Raw genomic sequence first — 13,816 nt, 5'->3', positions numbered from 1 at the left:
ACTGTGCGCAGAACCGGGGATCCAAAGCACAGAGAGAGCCCCCCAGCACGAGGAGGAAAGGAGCACATGGCACAGCACGGCATGGTGGGGCACAGCGGGGCACAGAAGGGCACAGCATGGCACAGCAGGGCACAGCATGGCATGGCAGAGCGCAGCACAGCTGAGATGATGGGCAAAGCCCTCATTTATGTTCCTTCTTGGTGAAGGTCAGGGGAGTCAGGGGAGCACAGCGCTGCCTTCATGGCATCAAGCCACGGAGTCCTGCAGGCTCACCCCCCTGCACCCCACCCCCATAGCCCTGCTCGTGCCCCTGCACCCCACCTACCCAGCCCGGCATGCCACAAGACAGTGGCTGTGCTGGCAGCCCTGGCCACCGCCTGGGTCACACTGCTGGTCGCAGAGTTGCTACTCCTGACCGGTGCTACTGGGAGCACTGGACCCAGGTGGCACCTCTGCACCTGGCAGCTGCAGTGGCAGCAGTGAAAGGACCCCAACGACCCCGGCCTGGGGCGCTTCGCCCGAAACTGGCAGAGGAGCGGGACCAAGGAGCCGTGTGCCCCAACATGTGTTTGGGGCTGGCAAGGGGATGCTGTGCCCGGGCGTGTGTCAGAGCGGGCAGAGGCCCTGTGGGCCCTGTGCCACCCTCGCCCAGCTTGTTGGGAAGATAAAGGAGTCCTTTGCCCTCCAGTCACGATGCCAGCGCGCTGGGCCGATCGCTTCCCGCTGATCCGGGCACGAGTGCCACCGTTCGCGCCCCGCCGGGCTGCGCCCCCCGCCCGTGGGTGCCCGTGACCCATCGGTGGCAAATCCGGCTCCTCCGAGGGACCGGGCAGCCCTGCCCGGCGCGGGGCTCCCGCCGCCGCCGCCTCCCCGTAGCTCTGCCCCGAGCCCCGAGCCCTGCCCGCGGGGTCCGGGGGCTCAGCCCCGGTGCCCGGCCCGGTGCCCGGCCCCGCGCAGGGCGCTCCGGGGCGAGGCAGGGCGGGGTGCCGCCGCCGCCCGCCGCCCCCTTCCCTCCCCCGGGGCGAACGCGGTGATTCAGCCTCTCGGTTTCAGTCCTCGCCGCCAAGTTCCCCGCGGAGCGGGAGCGCGCCCGGCGCGGCGGGGACGAGCGGGGCGGCCGCGCGCTGCCCGGCGCCCCGTGCCCAGGGCAGGCGCGGGCCCTCTCGGCCTCCCAAACACCCTGATGCGGGGCGGGGGGGTCACCCCACGCTGCCACCATGGACCAACGTCGGGGGACGCAGGCTGCGCCCTCCGGACCAGCAGCAGGACGATGCATCCCCCAAGGACCGGTGTCAGGGTGATGCACCGCCCCCAAAAACTATGAGCAGGTGACACCCATCACACCCCAAACACCCATATGGGGGTGAGTCATGCTGCCCCCACCCCCCCTGCAGCCCCCCATGCCACCTGGCAGCCTCCCCTGCACAACGTGGGGGTCACACATCCCTGTAAGGGTCCCGGTGTGGTTGTGGCCTCCTCAGGGACCCCCCAGCCCCACATGAGCCTGGCTGCTCTTATGGCCCCCAAGGTTCCCCAGCCCCACAACACCCCTCCCAGCCCCCTATGGGGTCTGCCTCACTTTATGGGGACATCCAGTACCCCAACCTGTACCTCCACCTCCCAAGCACCAGCTCCCCCAGCAGCAGCACACCCCGGCCCCAGGGAGCCCCGAGGCAGAGGCAGCCATGAAAAGACTGGTCCAGATTTTATTAAAAGTTCAGCACCAGTAAATACATTAAAAAAAAGCGACTGTGCAAGTCGGGAAGTATTAAATTAACGGAGCTTAAGGCTACAGAGGGCTGGTGTGGTGAAAATTCAAGGCACACGCAGGGCACGGGCGATGCAGCCTCGCCAGGCACGGGGACGCCCGTGCACCAGGAGCCCCAATGTAGCACCGAGCTGTGGGGTCCAAAGGGACCCCTGGCTCTGGGGGCTGGCAGGTGGGATGGGAGGCTGTAGGCACCAGGGTAGGAGCCTCGGGGAGAGGCAGGACTGGCATGCACGCCTGACTCCAGCAGCAACCATGCATCGCTCCCAGAGCAGGGGCAGCCCCCCAAACCCCTTGAGACAACATGGGGGTCAGTCCTCGTGCTCCATCCACCGGTCCGGGGGAGGAGCTGAGGGACACAGTAAACCCCTGTGCCACGGGGCACCGCCGCTGGCCAGGGCTCCCAGGGATGTCAGGGACAGAGGTGGCCTGGGGTGAGCTCCCAGGCAGGCAGGGAGGTTCGGCGGTGCTGGTGCTCCACCGACGGGAATCAGGCTGCGCTCAAGGCAGCAGATGTCCAGACGGCAAAGGCAGCCCCGCCGCTGGGCACCGGGCAGGATCAGCCCTTCCCTGCAAGCCTGAGCTTCTGCATGGTGGCAGGCAGGAGCCCAAAGCCCGACATTCCTGGGATGGTGTCGCAGGGCCACCACCATCCAGCGCTGTCGGGGCCGGGCACCCCTTCGCCCAGCTCATCACAGGGTCTCTGCAAACAAGGAGGGCTCGATGGCACCGGGGCAGGGGCAGCAGCCACCCCCTGCCCCATGGCACAGCCTCCAGCCCCAGCATCAGGAACCTTGGTCGGCTTTGTCCCCCTTGGTCTTGGGCTCCTGCCACCAACTCTGCGAAGAAGCCCTCCTCGTAGTCGCCTTCGCCCTCGAACTCGCCATCGGAGGGCAGGTCCTGCGCCTCTGGCCCCTTGTCGCCATCCACCTCCATCTGCAGCACGGGACGGGCAGGAGGAGGCAGCGGGGCTCGGCAGCCCTGTCCGCAGCTCGGCCCCGAGCTACAGCCTCTTCTCCAGGGCTGGTCTAGGGGCCGGACCCCCTGCCCGAGGAAGGTCCCTGCCCCGGGGAATCCATGGCACCCACCCGCATCACCCCAGAACCCCCAAAAGCACCCGGTTGCACCCCGTGACGGGGCCATCGTCTACCTCATCATCAGCCTGCAGGTACTGCCTGGCGAAGTCCAGCATCTTCTTCTGCGTGGCTGTCCGGTTGTGGTAGCGCACGGCTTCCTGGGCACGGGGAGGGAGTGCAGCCACGTCAGCCCCTCTGCTGCCAGCAGAGCTGCAGGACAGAGGGTCTGGGGGGTCCTCACCGGCCGGGGCTCGAAGTCCTGCTCCTGCAGGCGCCAGCGCTCGCGGTGGAAGCGGTAGTAGACCAGGTTCTGCTGCATCACGGCGTCGCCCGGGTCGAAGAGCATGTAGCTGGAGACGCTGCGCACCGCGTCCCGCACGTCGTTCACTGCAGGGAGCAGTGCCGGGTGATGCGGGGGGTGACACCCCGCCCAGGGGTCTGCAGCACCCCAGGGCGTCCCAGGAGCACGGCCTCCCACCGGCACTCACACTTGTAGTAGGCGAACTGCAGGTAGTGGTACATGGTGGCCACGAACTTCTCCACGAAATAGCCGCCCACGTTGGGGGTGAGCTCGGTCTCGCAGTCCACCTTGCACTGCAGCACGCTCACAAAGTGGTCTGGGGGGAGGTGTCAGGTGATGCGCCACATCAGCCCCCGGCCCCCCACCACGAGCCCGCCAGCCTCCGTGCCCGCTCACCCGCGATGGCGGGGTAGAAGTCCTTGAACTCCTGCAGCTCGTAGGCGCCCTCGCAGCCGGCCAGGCAGTCCTCGTACGCCTTGTAGTACTCAGCCAGCGCCTGCTCCATGTCAGCCGCGCTGCTCCGGAAATCCCCGTTGTTGTACAGCTTCACTGACCGCACGAATATCGGCTGCCGGGGACCGAGCGGGCACCGCTCACCTCCCCGCCAGGCACCGCGGCCCGGCGCTGCCCGCCAGCAGCGCTGACCGGCCCAGCGCTCCCCAAGGCAGCTCCGTCCCCAGCACGGGCCCCGCAGAGATGCTCTTTTGGGAGCAGGAGGTGAGCAACCAGGGCTCAGCGATGGGGAGCCGCTTGCCTCGGGGTTTGGCAGGACCAGGCTTTGGCAGCCAGGCGTGCACCGAGCCCCGGGGAGCCCCTCTCTGCTCCAGCCCTGGCCCCTCCTCACCTCGTAGGGCTGAGCCTCCAGGTCGACCAGGTATTCATCCACGTCCAGCATTGTCCTGTAATAGTTCAGGTACTTCAAGGTCATCTCGTGCTTGGGGTTCTTCTGCAGGAAGGTGTGGGCAGCCGAAACTGCTTTCTCGATCTTATTTGACTGGGGAGGGAGGACGAGTGGTGCACCGGGCTGCCGTGGGGGCAGCCGGGGCTGACGCTGTGGCTGTGGGAGGCTCAGCACCCAGCCAGACCCCAGGGCTGCAGGGCAGAAGGCTGGTCCCCAGGAGGGGACAGCCCGGCACCCGTGGTGCCAGCCCTGAGCCCAATCGTCCACTGACAACGACAGACAGACAGGATCCAGGATCATGGACAACGCAGATAAATCCAGCCGACGCATCGCAGCCAGCTGTGCCCACCCACACCAACCTCCCCCTCCGTGCCCATGGTGGGAGCAGGAACAGCTCAGCCCCCCGCAGACCCCCACATTCAGCCAGCAGCGATCCACGTGGCACGGGCTCAATCCACACGTTTTCTCTCCTCGGGCACTGCCGCCAGCCCGGGCCAGCCGCCCCCACTCCCGCTGCTTTATGAGCTCTCAGGTTGCAACTTCGGGGGGGTGAGATTGGGGGGGCTGAATGAACTGTCCATGAAATGGGTTTTGGCCAGAGCAGGCAAGAGGAAAAGGCATTAAGGATCTGGGGCAGGCTGTCCTTTGTCCCTGCCAGGTGAGCGGGGCAGCAGCGCTAAGCGCTACAGCAGCATCCGCCCCGGCAGCGGGCCAGTGGCACGGCCCGGGACCCCGACCAGCACCGCTGCCCGGGCATGGGAGTGCACAGGGCCAGAGCAGCTCTGGCCAAAGGGGGGGGGGTCACCCCAGGACGATTCCTTACAAAACCTCCTTCCACGTCTGCACCGTGAGCTCAAGCAAGTGCTTCTTCCCACCGGAGCATCCAGACACGTGTCCCGCAGCGATCGCGGCAGCGCCAGACCCACCAGCTCGGGCCCTTTGGCTGGGGCAGCTCCTGCGTCCCCCTCCCCAGGCGCTGCTCTGTCTGGCCAGGGGATCCTTGGGGGACCAGAGCAATGCAAGGGGGGGGGGGGTGGTGGTGCACAACCAGAGGGGCCCCCAGTCCCGGGCGCACCCCTCACGTCCTGCCTGATGCGTCCCAGATGATGCTGACGTGCCACGGCGCTGGGGCAGGATGGAGGAGCCCGGGACGGGGGGATGCCAGATGGAGAGTGCAGGATGGGGGCTACGGGAAGAGGGGTGCAGGACAGGAAAGTACCTGACAGCAGGGTGCAGGTCAGGGGGTGCAGGCTGGTGGTGTGGGATGGGCGTGTTGAAGAGGAGGTATAGGATGAGGGGCGCAGGACGAGGGGCACAGGATGAGGGGCACAGGATGCGGGGCACAGGATTAAGCAGGGGATGGGAGTGTGCCCGACGCGGGGCAGAGTGGAGGGGCACACGGTGGAGGGCAGAAGAGGAAGTGCAGACCAGAGCGGCGCAGGACGGAGGTGCAGGACGCCGACCACCCCTCAGACCACGGAAGCCCCTCACTCCCCCCTCGCCTCCGCCACGAGCCACGTTGCGCGGCATTTGCGCGCCCCGCCGCCTCACCTTGAAGAGCGCGTAGTGCAGGTACTGGTAGGGCAGGCGGCGCTGGAAGTCGCGCAGCGTTTGCGCGGGGGGGTAGCGCAGCTGGAAGACGGGCAGGTCGCGCTTGCAGGCGCGCAGGCAGCCGGCGCGGCGCAGCAGCCGCCCGAAGAGCTGCATCTCCCACTCCCACTCCCACGCCGCGGGGTCCCCCTCCGCGGGGGGCTCCTCCGCGGGGTCCCCCTCCGCGGGCGCGGCGCAGCGGCGGTGGCAGTGCGCCTCGCTGTCGCGCAGCAGGCGGTGGAGGCGCAGACTGGCCTCCAGCGCCCGGGCGCTTTCTGCCCACTGCGCCCCCGCGTACTGCGCCAGCGCCCGCGCGTAGGCACGCTGCAGCGGCTCCAGCGCGGCCGCGGGGAACCCGCGCACGCTGTACTCCTCGTACTGCGCCGCGCACAGCCCCGCCGCCAGCAGCAGCGCCAGCGCCGCGCCGCCCATCCCCGCCGCCGCCGCCGCTGCCGCGCACTGCCCGCGCAGCCCCGCGCACCGCTCCGCGCAGGGGGCGGGCGGCGGGGAAGGGGCGGTGCGCGGCGGGCGCGCAGGGTCTTAGTGCGGCTCTGCGCGGCTGGCGCAGCGCCCGCGGCGTGTTCTCGGGGGGTGCTCGGGGCTGCGCGCTCCGCGGTGCGTTCCCGGAGCGGGGTGCGCAGCGCTGCGACCTCCCCGCGACCTGCTGCGGGGGGTCGCTCCGTCCCCCGCGCCCTCACGGTGCGCCCCGCGCTGCGGGCTGCAGAGCTGCACGGCCCCGGGGATGTGCTCGGCGCTGCATGCTGCAGAGCAGGGTGTGCTGGGGTGCGCCCTGTGCTGCAGCCCCCAGGGCACTCCGGGGGGTGCTCGGTATCCCGCTGTGCTGCCCGGGCAGCCGGCCGGACCTCCCAGCCTGGCCGTGCCCGGAGCTGCTGTCTGGTGCCAAGCCAGAGGCCACACACCCTGCGCTGTGCCAGATCCCAGGCTCCAGGGCTGCACCATGCCAGGCCTCGGCACGGCCACACTGGCCCCAGCCCAAGCTCAACACTTTGTAGCTGGCTGGACAGTGGCACTGAGGGATGTCACAGCGTGGGCAGGAGCCAGGACGCTGCTGAGGTTTCTTCCTGCGGAGCAGAGGCCGTTAGCAGTGCCCGGCACCTCCCTGCAGAGGAGCAGCTGGACAGCAGGCTGGGACGCCATGGCGCAGGCTGGGACGCCATCGCGCCTACGTAAGCGCTCACTCATCCCAGAATCGGGCCCTGACCCCACTGCACTGTGGGGAGAGCCCTGAGTGCCCCCGAGCCGCTGCGAGCGATGCCCGAGCTGCAACACGGTGTGTCGGGAGCTGCGGAGCGCCCCGGGTCCGGGCTCCAGGGAGCTGATTGCACTTTGCCTGGGCTTTTGCTCTCACCAGTGCCGCTGTGCTCTGAGAACTGGGGTGTCAGTGTGAGTTTATGGACTGTCATATTTCCCAACTGGGACTTGCCGAGGGCTCTTGCCACGGAGCCCATCTCTTGCCAATGGGTTTGGGGGAGCGGGGGTGTGTGGGCAACACATTTAGTGCTGTTCCTATTTGTGTCAGACGGTCAGAGGGGCCGCTTCACATTTTTAATCCTCGCCATTCGGTAGAAGATCTGTCAGCAGCAGACTGAAGAGCAGTAGCTGTTATCAAACCAGTTAATTCCCTGTATTTACCCTGCCTGGCTGCTGGGCACCCAGCAGCACCCCGAGCCGCGGCAGCGGGCACTAGGACCCGGGGCCGGGCCGGGCCCTCCCGCCGCACAGACTCGCTCCGACGGCCCCGACGGCCGCTTCCTCCTGCGGGGGGGCTGCGGGGGGAAAAGGGTGGAAAAGAGCGAGAAAGGGGGAAAACCAGGAGCGGGGGGTGGCGGGGAGCTGCGCCGGTCCCGCCCGGCCCGGTGCCGCCGGCTGGGGGACGGGGCGGGGGTGCCCCGGCGATGCCGCGGGGGGGGCCCCGGTGGGACGGGGCGGGCGGGGCCGCGCCATGGCCCCGGCTCCACGTGTACAGGAACTGCGGGCGGGCCGGGCCGGCCCCTCCTCCCGCCTCCGCTCCCGCACCCCCCCCCTCTCCCGCCGCAGCTCCCAGCGCAATGGCCCCGCGCAGCCTCGTCCTGCTGCTGCTGAGCGCCCTGGGGGCCCCTGCGCGGGGCGACCCCGGCCCGCTGGAAGACGTGGTGATAGACAGATACTATATCCCCAAAATCTGCCTGCGGGAGGTCCAGATGGGGGATTTCGTGCGCTACCACTACAATGGGACCTTTAAAGATGGCAAAAAGTTTGACTCCAGGTATCGCCCTCGGCTCTTTGGCACGTGCATGCGGCCCCTGCATGCCCCCCCGCCCCGTCGCATGCCCGAGGGCCACCGGCAGCACGGCGAGGAGCGGGCAGGTGCCCGCTCGGGCCACCCCGGCCCCGCAGCTCCGGCCCCGAGGGGGGCTTTTGGCGAGCGCCCGCGGCGGGGGCTGGGGGCGAGCCCCGGGAGCCCCGTACACGTGTCAGCCCGGCGGCCCCGGCGCGGCTCCCAGCGCAGCCCCCCACACGTCCGGGCGCCTGCGGAGGCCGGTGGGTGCCCTGAGCGCCCAGTGGGTGCCCTGAGGGCCGGGGTGCTGCGGAGTGCAGGGAAGCCCATCTCAAGCCTGGGCAGGATGTGGCCCTAAGTGAGGCTCAGCGCTCAGGACCGTGGGGTTGCACGTGCCGCGCGGGCAGGGAGAGCGGCTGGAGCGCTGTGAGACGTGGCAGTGGCGAAACCCCTGCGGGACCTACGAGGCTTCGCTCTCCGCTCTCGCTGCTCTTGGTTCCCCTCGGCCCCTGCATCCGTCCTGCTCCGCTCTCGCAGGCTGCAGATCGGTGGTGACGCTGGTGCGGTCCCCAGTTTGCACCACCGTGAGCAGGGCGAGAATCGGGGACGCAGCGAAGGGGCAGAAACAAACAGAGTTCAGCTCCGTGCAGGAACAAAAACTTTCCAGATGGGCGTTTGTCAGAGCCCTGGAGAACAAAGGGATTCTGCTCTGGGTGAAGGTGTCTGACGTTGCGAGCATGGATGGGGGGACGGAACAGCCCTGCGCTGCTGCTGCTGCTGCACCCCAGGCGCAGCGGGAGCCGGGGACGTTCGCTGCAAAAGTAATTCCTTGTCCCGACGACCGCAGTGCGCTGCCAGGAGAAAGCGTCAGCTGCACGTTCCGGGGGATGAAGGGGTTCTCTTCATCTGAAATGGTCCCAGTTGCTTCTTGGAGTATTTTAAGATTTAAAAATAAAAACAAATTTGTAGTTTAAAAACGAGGCCTGGGACGTCTTCTTTCCTCCTCGCTGCATAAAGCTCCAAACGTGCCATATGCAAAATGATTTGGAAGCAGCAGACAGCCCGAGAGCTGCCGGCCTCCAGCCCAGGGTGCTGGGTGAGATCTGGGTGGGTGTCGGTGGGTTCCGTCCCAGCTGAGGGCATCCCCTGCCCCCTTTGTGGCCAGAGGGCTCCATCCGTGTTCCCCTGCCTCCAGGGTGCTGGGCATGCAGGGTGAGGCCAGAGACCTGACTGGTGCTGAGGAAGGCAGCTCCACCCTGGGCAGTGCAGGATTGATCCCGTCGGGATCAGTGTTTGTGAGCTGCGAGCTCTGCCCGCAGAACAGGGACCCGCTGGCTGCCGGGGGTTACCCACCTGCAGGGAGGGGGCAGCCCTGTCCCCCTCTCTGCCCCCACAACGGGCCGGCACCCCGGAGCTCCGCACCATCCCTCCGTGTTTGCAGGGTTCACAGTTTGGCTCTGGATCCCCCTGAGCCCTTGGCGCTGGCACTGAGCACCCCCAGCACCAGCGGCTTTGGGGGCTTCGCTGATGGGTCTGTCCCTTCACCCCAGCTACGACCGAGGGGCCACGGTGGCCGGTGTGGTGGGCGTCGGGCGGCTGATCACCGGCATGGACCGGGGGCTGCTGGGCATGTGCGTGAACGAGCGGCGTCACCTCATCGTGCCCCCCCACCTGGGCTACGGCAGCATCGGCGTGGGTAAGGGGCTGCGGCGGGGCGGAGTGGAGGGAACGAAGCCCCCGGGTCCAGCGTTGGCAGGGATGGAGGTCGGGTGCCCAGGTGGCAGGTGCTGGCAAAGGGCGGCTCCATTGCCAGGGCACTGAATAGCCGAGGCAGGTAGTGCCTGAGCAGGGAAGGAGGGGTCCTGCCCCCCCGGGCTCTGCTGCTTTCCTGGGGGGTGGCATGCGTGGCCAGCAGCCCTGAGCAGCCCTGGGCTCAGGGGGCCTTCAGGGGACAGAGCCCCTGGTTTGCCCAGCCTCAGCACTGCTCCCACTTAAGGTGCTCTGTCCTTGCTGCTGCCCCTTTAGCGGGGCTGATCCCCCCAGATGCCACCTTGTACTTCGACGTCATCATGCTGGACATCTGGAACAAGAACGACAAGTTGCAGATCACCACCCTCTCCAAACCGGAGCGCTGCAACCGCACGGTGGAGAACTCGGACTTCGTGCGGTACCACTACAACGGCACGCTGCTGGATGGCACCCCCTTCGACTCCAGGTACAGGGCACCGGCACTGGGATGCACCCTCGCCTCGGGGCTGGGGGCACCAGGGATGGCAGGGACCAGGAGTCACTGCCTGGGGCAGGACACGGGGCCCACGCTGCACCGCAGTTGGAGCAGCCTCCCCCTGTGCTCTCCCTCCCTGCACCCCAGCAGGGTGGGGGAAGCTCCGTGGCCCCCAAACCAGCCTCCCACGTGGCACCGCTGAGGCTGGGGGAGCTGGCGTGGCCCCGGAGCCGTGCCCCCCTCATTCCTCCCCACCAGCTACAGCAAGGACAGCACCTACGACACCTACGTGGGCACCGGCTGGCTGATCAAGGGCATGGACCAGGGGCTGCTGGGCATGTGCGCTGGGGAGAAGAGGAGCATCATCATCCCACCATTTCTTGCCTACGGGGAGAAGGGCTACGGTGAGTTGGGCATCGCCCTGTCACACCCGGCCCCTTCCCTCCCAGCTCGGCACAGTGTATCAGGAGCTGTATCTGGGCTGACCCGTGTCCCCTCCCCAGGGACCGTGATCCCACCACAGGCCTCGCTGGTGTTCAGCGTGCTGCTGGTGGACTTCCACAATCCCAAGGACGGCGTCTTCCTGGAACTCCTGGAGGTGCCGGAGTCCTGCAATCGCAGGGCTGTGACCGGGGACTTTGTCCGCTACCACTACAACGGCACGCTCATGGACGGCACGCTCTTCGACTCCAGGTGCGGGCAGGGAAGCAGCTGAGTGGGGAGACCCCCCGATGTCCTCTCCTGCCCCACGCTCAGCCAGGAGAGGCTGGAGGATCGGGAGGAGGTGGAGGAGAGAGTGGTAACGGGCATGAAATAGGCTAAAAAAGACAATACCTGTTTGCTGCATCCTCAGGAGCAAGGTTGGGCTCCTGGGGGAGCAGGGCAGAGGCTGGGAGAAGGGGTGTGGGTTGGGTGCAGGTGTGGGTTGGGGTGCAGGGGTGGGTGGGGGGATTGACGAGCCCTCTCCTGCATGGTGGCACCGGGGGCTTCTCTCGCTGCAGCTACTCCCGCAATCACACCTACAACACCTACATCGGGAAGGGCTACATCATCCCTGGCATGGACCAGGGCCTGCAAGGGGTCTGCATGGGAGAGAGGCGGCGGGTGGTCGTCCCCCCACACCTGGCCTATGGGGAGAACGGAGCAGGTAACGGCAGCCCGCGGGGTCCGGCATGCCTGCACGGCGCAGCACCCCCTCCTCCAGCCCCGCGCACCGGCACACCGCTGGTCCGACGTCAGGAAAGCGCTGGCCAAGCAGGGCCAGCTCCTCACCCCGGGGACCACCTCCATCTCTGGGTTGGGAGGGGGCATCGTGGGCAGGGGACTGGCTGGTGGCAGCATGGGCAGAGCTGGGGCTCGGAGGGATGGACACACTGCGGGGCACAGGAGAAAGCGGGGAGAGGCTTTACCGGCCCCACAGCACTCCAGCAGCTCTCCTTGTCCTCCTCTTCCAGGGAACAAAATTCCCGGCTCAGCCGTGCTCATCTTCGACGTCCACATCATCGACTTCCACAACCCCGCGGACCCGGTGGAGATCGAGACGCTGTACCGGCCCGAGGGCTGCAACGTCACCACCCGCGACAGGGACTTCGTCCGCTACCACTACAACTGCTCGCTGCTGGACGGCACCCGCCTCTTCTCCTCGTGCGTGTGTGCCCGCGGCTGCCGGGCACAGCCTTCCTCCGCGGGGCCAAATCCCGGCAGGCGCTGAGCCGGGCAGGGCTGGGACCGCCGGCTCTTGGCAACGGGCGGCACCGGAGCGTTGGCCGCGGGGCAGCAGGGGGTTTGCTGCAGGGTGGAGGGTGCGGGATTTTGGGGCACGGCGAGACGGATGGCGCAGGGTTTGGGGTGCGGAGGGTGGGGGACTTCAGGGCTCAGCGGGACGGAGGGTGTGGGGTTTTGGGGCACGGGGGGACGGAGGGTGTGGGGTTTTGGGGCACGGCAGGATGGAGGGTGTGGGGTTTTGGGGCACGGCGGGGCTGTGCACTGGGTCCGAGGGGTTTGCTCAGCCGCGTGGTCTCTGTGCCCGTGCAGCCACGACTACGAGAAGCCCCAGGAGGTGACCCTGGGGGCCAACAAGGTGATCGAGGGCCTCAACAGTGGCCTCCTCAACATGTGTGCGGGGGAGAGGCGGGTGCTCATCGTCCCCCCCCACCTGGGCCACGGCGAGAGCGGAGGTAGGGCAAACCTGCGGGGGGTTCTGCCTCGCTGAGCTGCCGCTGGGCTCCTTCACCCCCTCGCCCCAGCTGGGGGCTGGGAGGCTTTCGCCCATGGGGGGCCAGCGCTGCACTGGGCACCCCCGCTGCAGCAGCCTCCGCTCACTTTCCAGCCCGGGGGGTGCCAGGCAGCGCCGTGCTCCGCTTCGAGGTGGAGCTGATCTCCATGGAGGAGGGGGTTCCCGAGGGGTACCTCTTCATCTGGCACGGGGATCCACCGGCGAACCTCTACGAGCAGATGGACCTGAACAAGGACGGGGAGATCCCGGCTGAGGAGGTGAGGGGGCCCCGAGTGCCACCCGACCGCCGGCTCCTGGGGTGCGGGAGGAAAGGAGGGTGCAGGGGACTCCCCTGGGGAGCAGCACCCAGAGGGCACTTGGGAAGCTGAAGAGCTGTGTGGGAAAAACACCCCATCCCAGAGCATCGCTGCGGGCTGCGGGCAGGGCTGTGGAGCCAGGCTGCTGCCCTTGGCACGGTGCCCGGTGCGCTGCGCGGAGCAAAGCGGCATCTCCCCCCTCTCCCCGCTGCAGTTCTCCACCTTCATCAAGACGCAGGTGGCGGAAGGGAAGGGCCGCCTCATGCCCAGCTCCGACCCGGAGAAAGTCATCGCCGACATGTTCAGGAACCAGGACCGCAACCAGGACGGGAAGATCACCTCCGAGGAGCTGAAGCTGAAGTCGGACGAGGACCAGGAGAAGATCCACGAGGAGCTCTGAGCAGTGGACCCCACTCTCCCCTGGAGACAGGACTCATCCTGGCCGTGCAGTGGCCAGTCTCCCCCACCGGCTGCCCCGGGAAGCTGCCCTGCCCTTCCCCAACCCTGTGGCGGGGCATTTTTCGTTTTCATTCCACCTCCTATTATTTAATTGGGATTTTTTTGATGTGTTCCTCCTGGGCAGGAAAACTGGCCAACCCCCAGCTAATAAACCCAGGCAAGAAGGTGGGAAACACCCACATTCTCGGGAGTCTCGATACCCCGCGGGGACGGCAGCGCCCGTGTTCCCACATGCTGCCCATCCCCTCGTGTTCCCAACGATACCTCTGGCACCAAGCGGGACCAAGGGTGCCAGGGCCAGATCCAGCCCTGCCCTGCCCCTCTGTGCTGCCAAACCCCACTCTGCCCCCCTGCTCTCAGCTCCCCACGGCAGGGCTGGGGCCGGGGTCCCCTCCCCGAGCCCCCTCCTCCTCAGCCAGCGACTGCACGTCCTGCTCCAGCCTCCTGCAGCATTTTGTAATTTAGATTTGGTTTTTTGTTTGGTTTTTTTTTTAATATACACATATAAAATTCTTTAAAGGAGAAGAGAAATAAAGAGAAGCCTTTCATGCAGTCCCCTGCTGCTGTCCTCCCAGGACAAGGGGCTGGAGGGGGCTCAGGTTCCCCGGGCAAAACCCAGGTGTCCCACATGGATCCACCGTTCCAGAAAGCCCGGACGCCCCGAGACAGCAGGGATGGGACCTGGCA

General features: G+C 67.4%; 2 protein-coding genes across 2 annotated transcripts; one reads left to right on the top strand and one right to left on the bottom strand.

Moving 5' to 3' along the window:
* Positions 1–2,553: 2,553 nt before the first annotated feature.
* P3H4 (prolyl 3-hydroxylase family member 4 (inactive)) lies at positions 2,554–6,068 on the bottom strand. The gene is given in 8 exon segments (XM_086626308.1): positions 2,554–2,604; positions 2,606–2,704; positions 2,919–3,002; positions 3,086–3,231; positions 3,333–3,461; positions 3,542–3,713; positions 3,990–4,139; positions 5,598–6,068. Coding segments are annotated over 8 exon segments (1,302 nt in total).
* Positions 6,069–7,705: 1,637 nt separating this feature from the next.
* On the top strand, positions 7,706–13,070 carry FKBP10 (FKBP prolyl isomerase 10). Its single transcript, XM_086626454.1, has 10 exons — positions 7,706–7,902; positions 9,465–9,610; positions 9,940–10,129; positions 10,397–10,542; positions 10,642–10,831; positions 11,140–11,285; positions 11,593–11,782; positions 12,173–12,315; positions 12,468–12,631; positions 12,885–13,070. Exons 1-10 carry the CDS (start codon positions 7,706–7,708, stop codon positions 13,068–13,070), a joined length of 1,698 nt encoding a protein of 565 aa, XP_086482580.1.
* Positions 13,071–13,816: the final 746 nt, after the last annotated feature.

This window comes from Tauraco erythrolophus, chromosome 25, assembly GCF_009769465.1.
Source record: "Tauraco erythrolophus isolate bTauEry1 chromosome 25, bTauEry1.pri, whole genome shotgun sequence".
NCBI lineage: Eukaryota > Metazoa > Chordata > Aves > Musophagiformes > Musophagidae > Tauraco > Tauraco erythrolophus.
Note: the sequence above shows the minus strand (reverse complement) of the source record. Positions and strands in the feature narration are given on the sequence as shown.

Coding starts and splice junctions, on each gene's coding strand:
- FKBP10 (XM_086626454.1), top strand. CDS start 7,706: ATGGCCCCGCGCAGCCTCGTCCTGCTGCTGCTGAGCGCCCTGGGGGCC. Junction 7,903..9,464: donor GGCAAAAAGTTTGACTCCAG/GTATCGCCCTCG, acceptor CCTTCACCCCAG/CTACGACCGAGGGGCCACGG. Junction 10,543..10,641: donor CTACGGGGAGAAGGGCTACG/GTGAGTTGGGCA, acceptor TCCCCTCCCCAG/GGACCGTGATCCCACCACAG.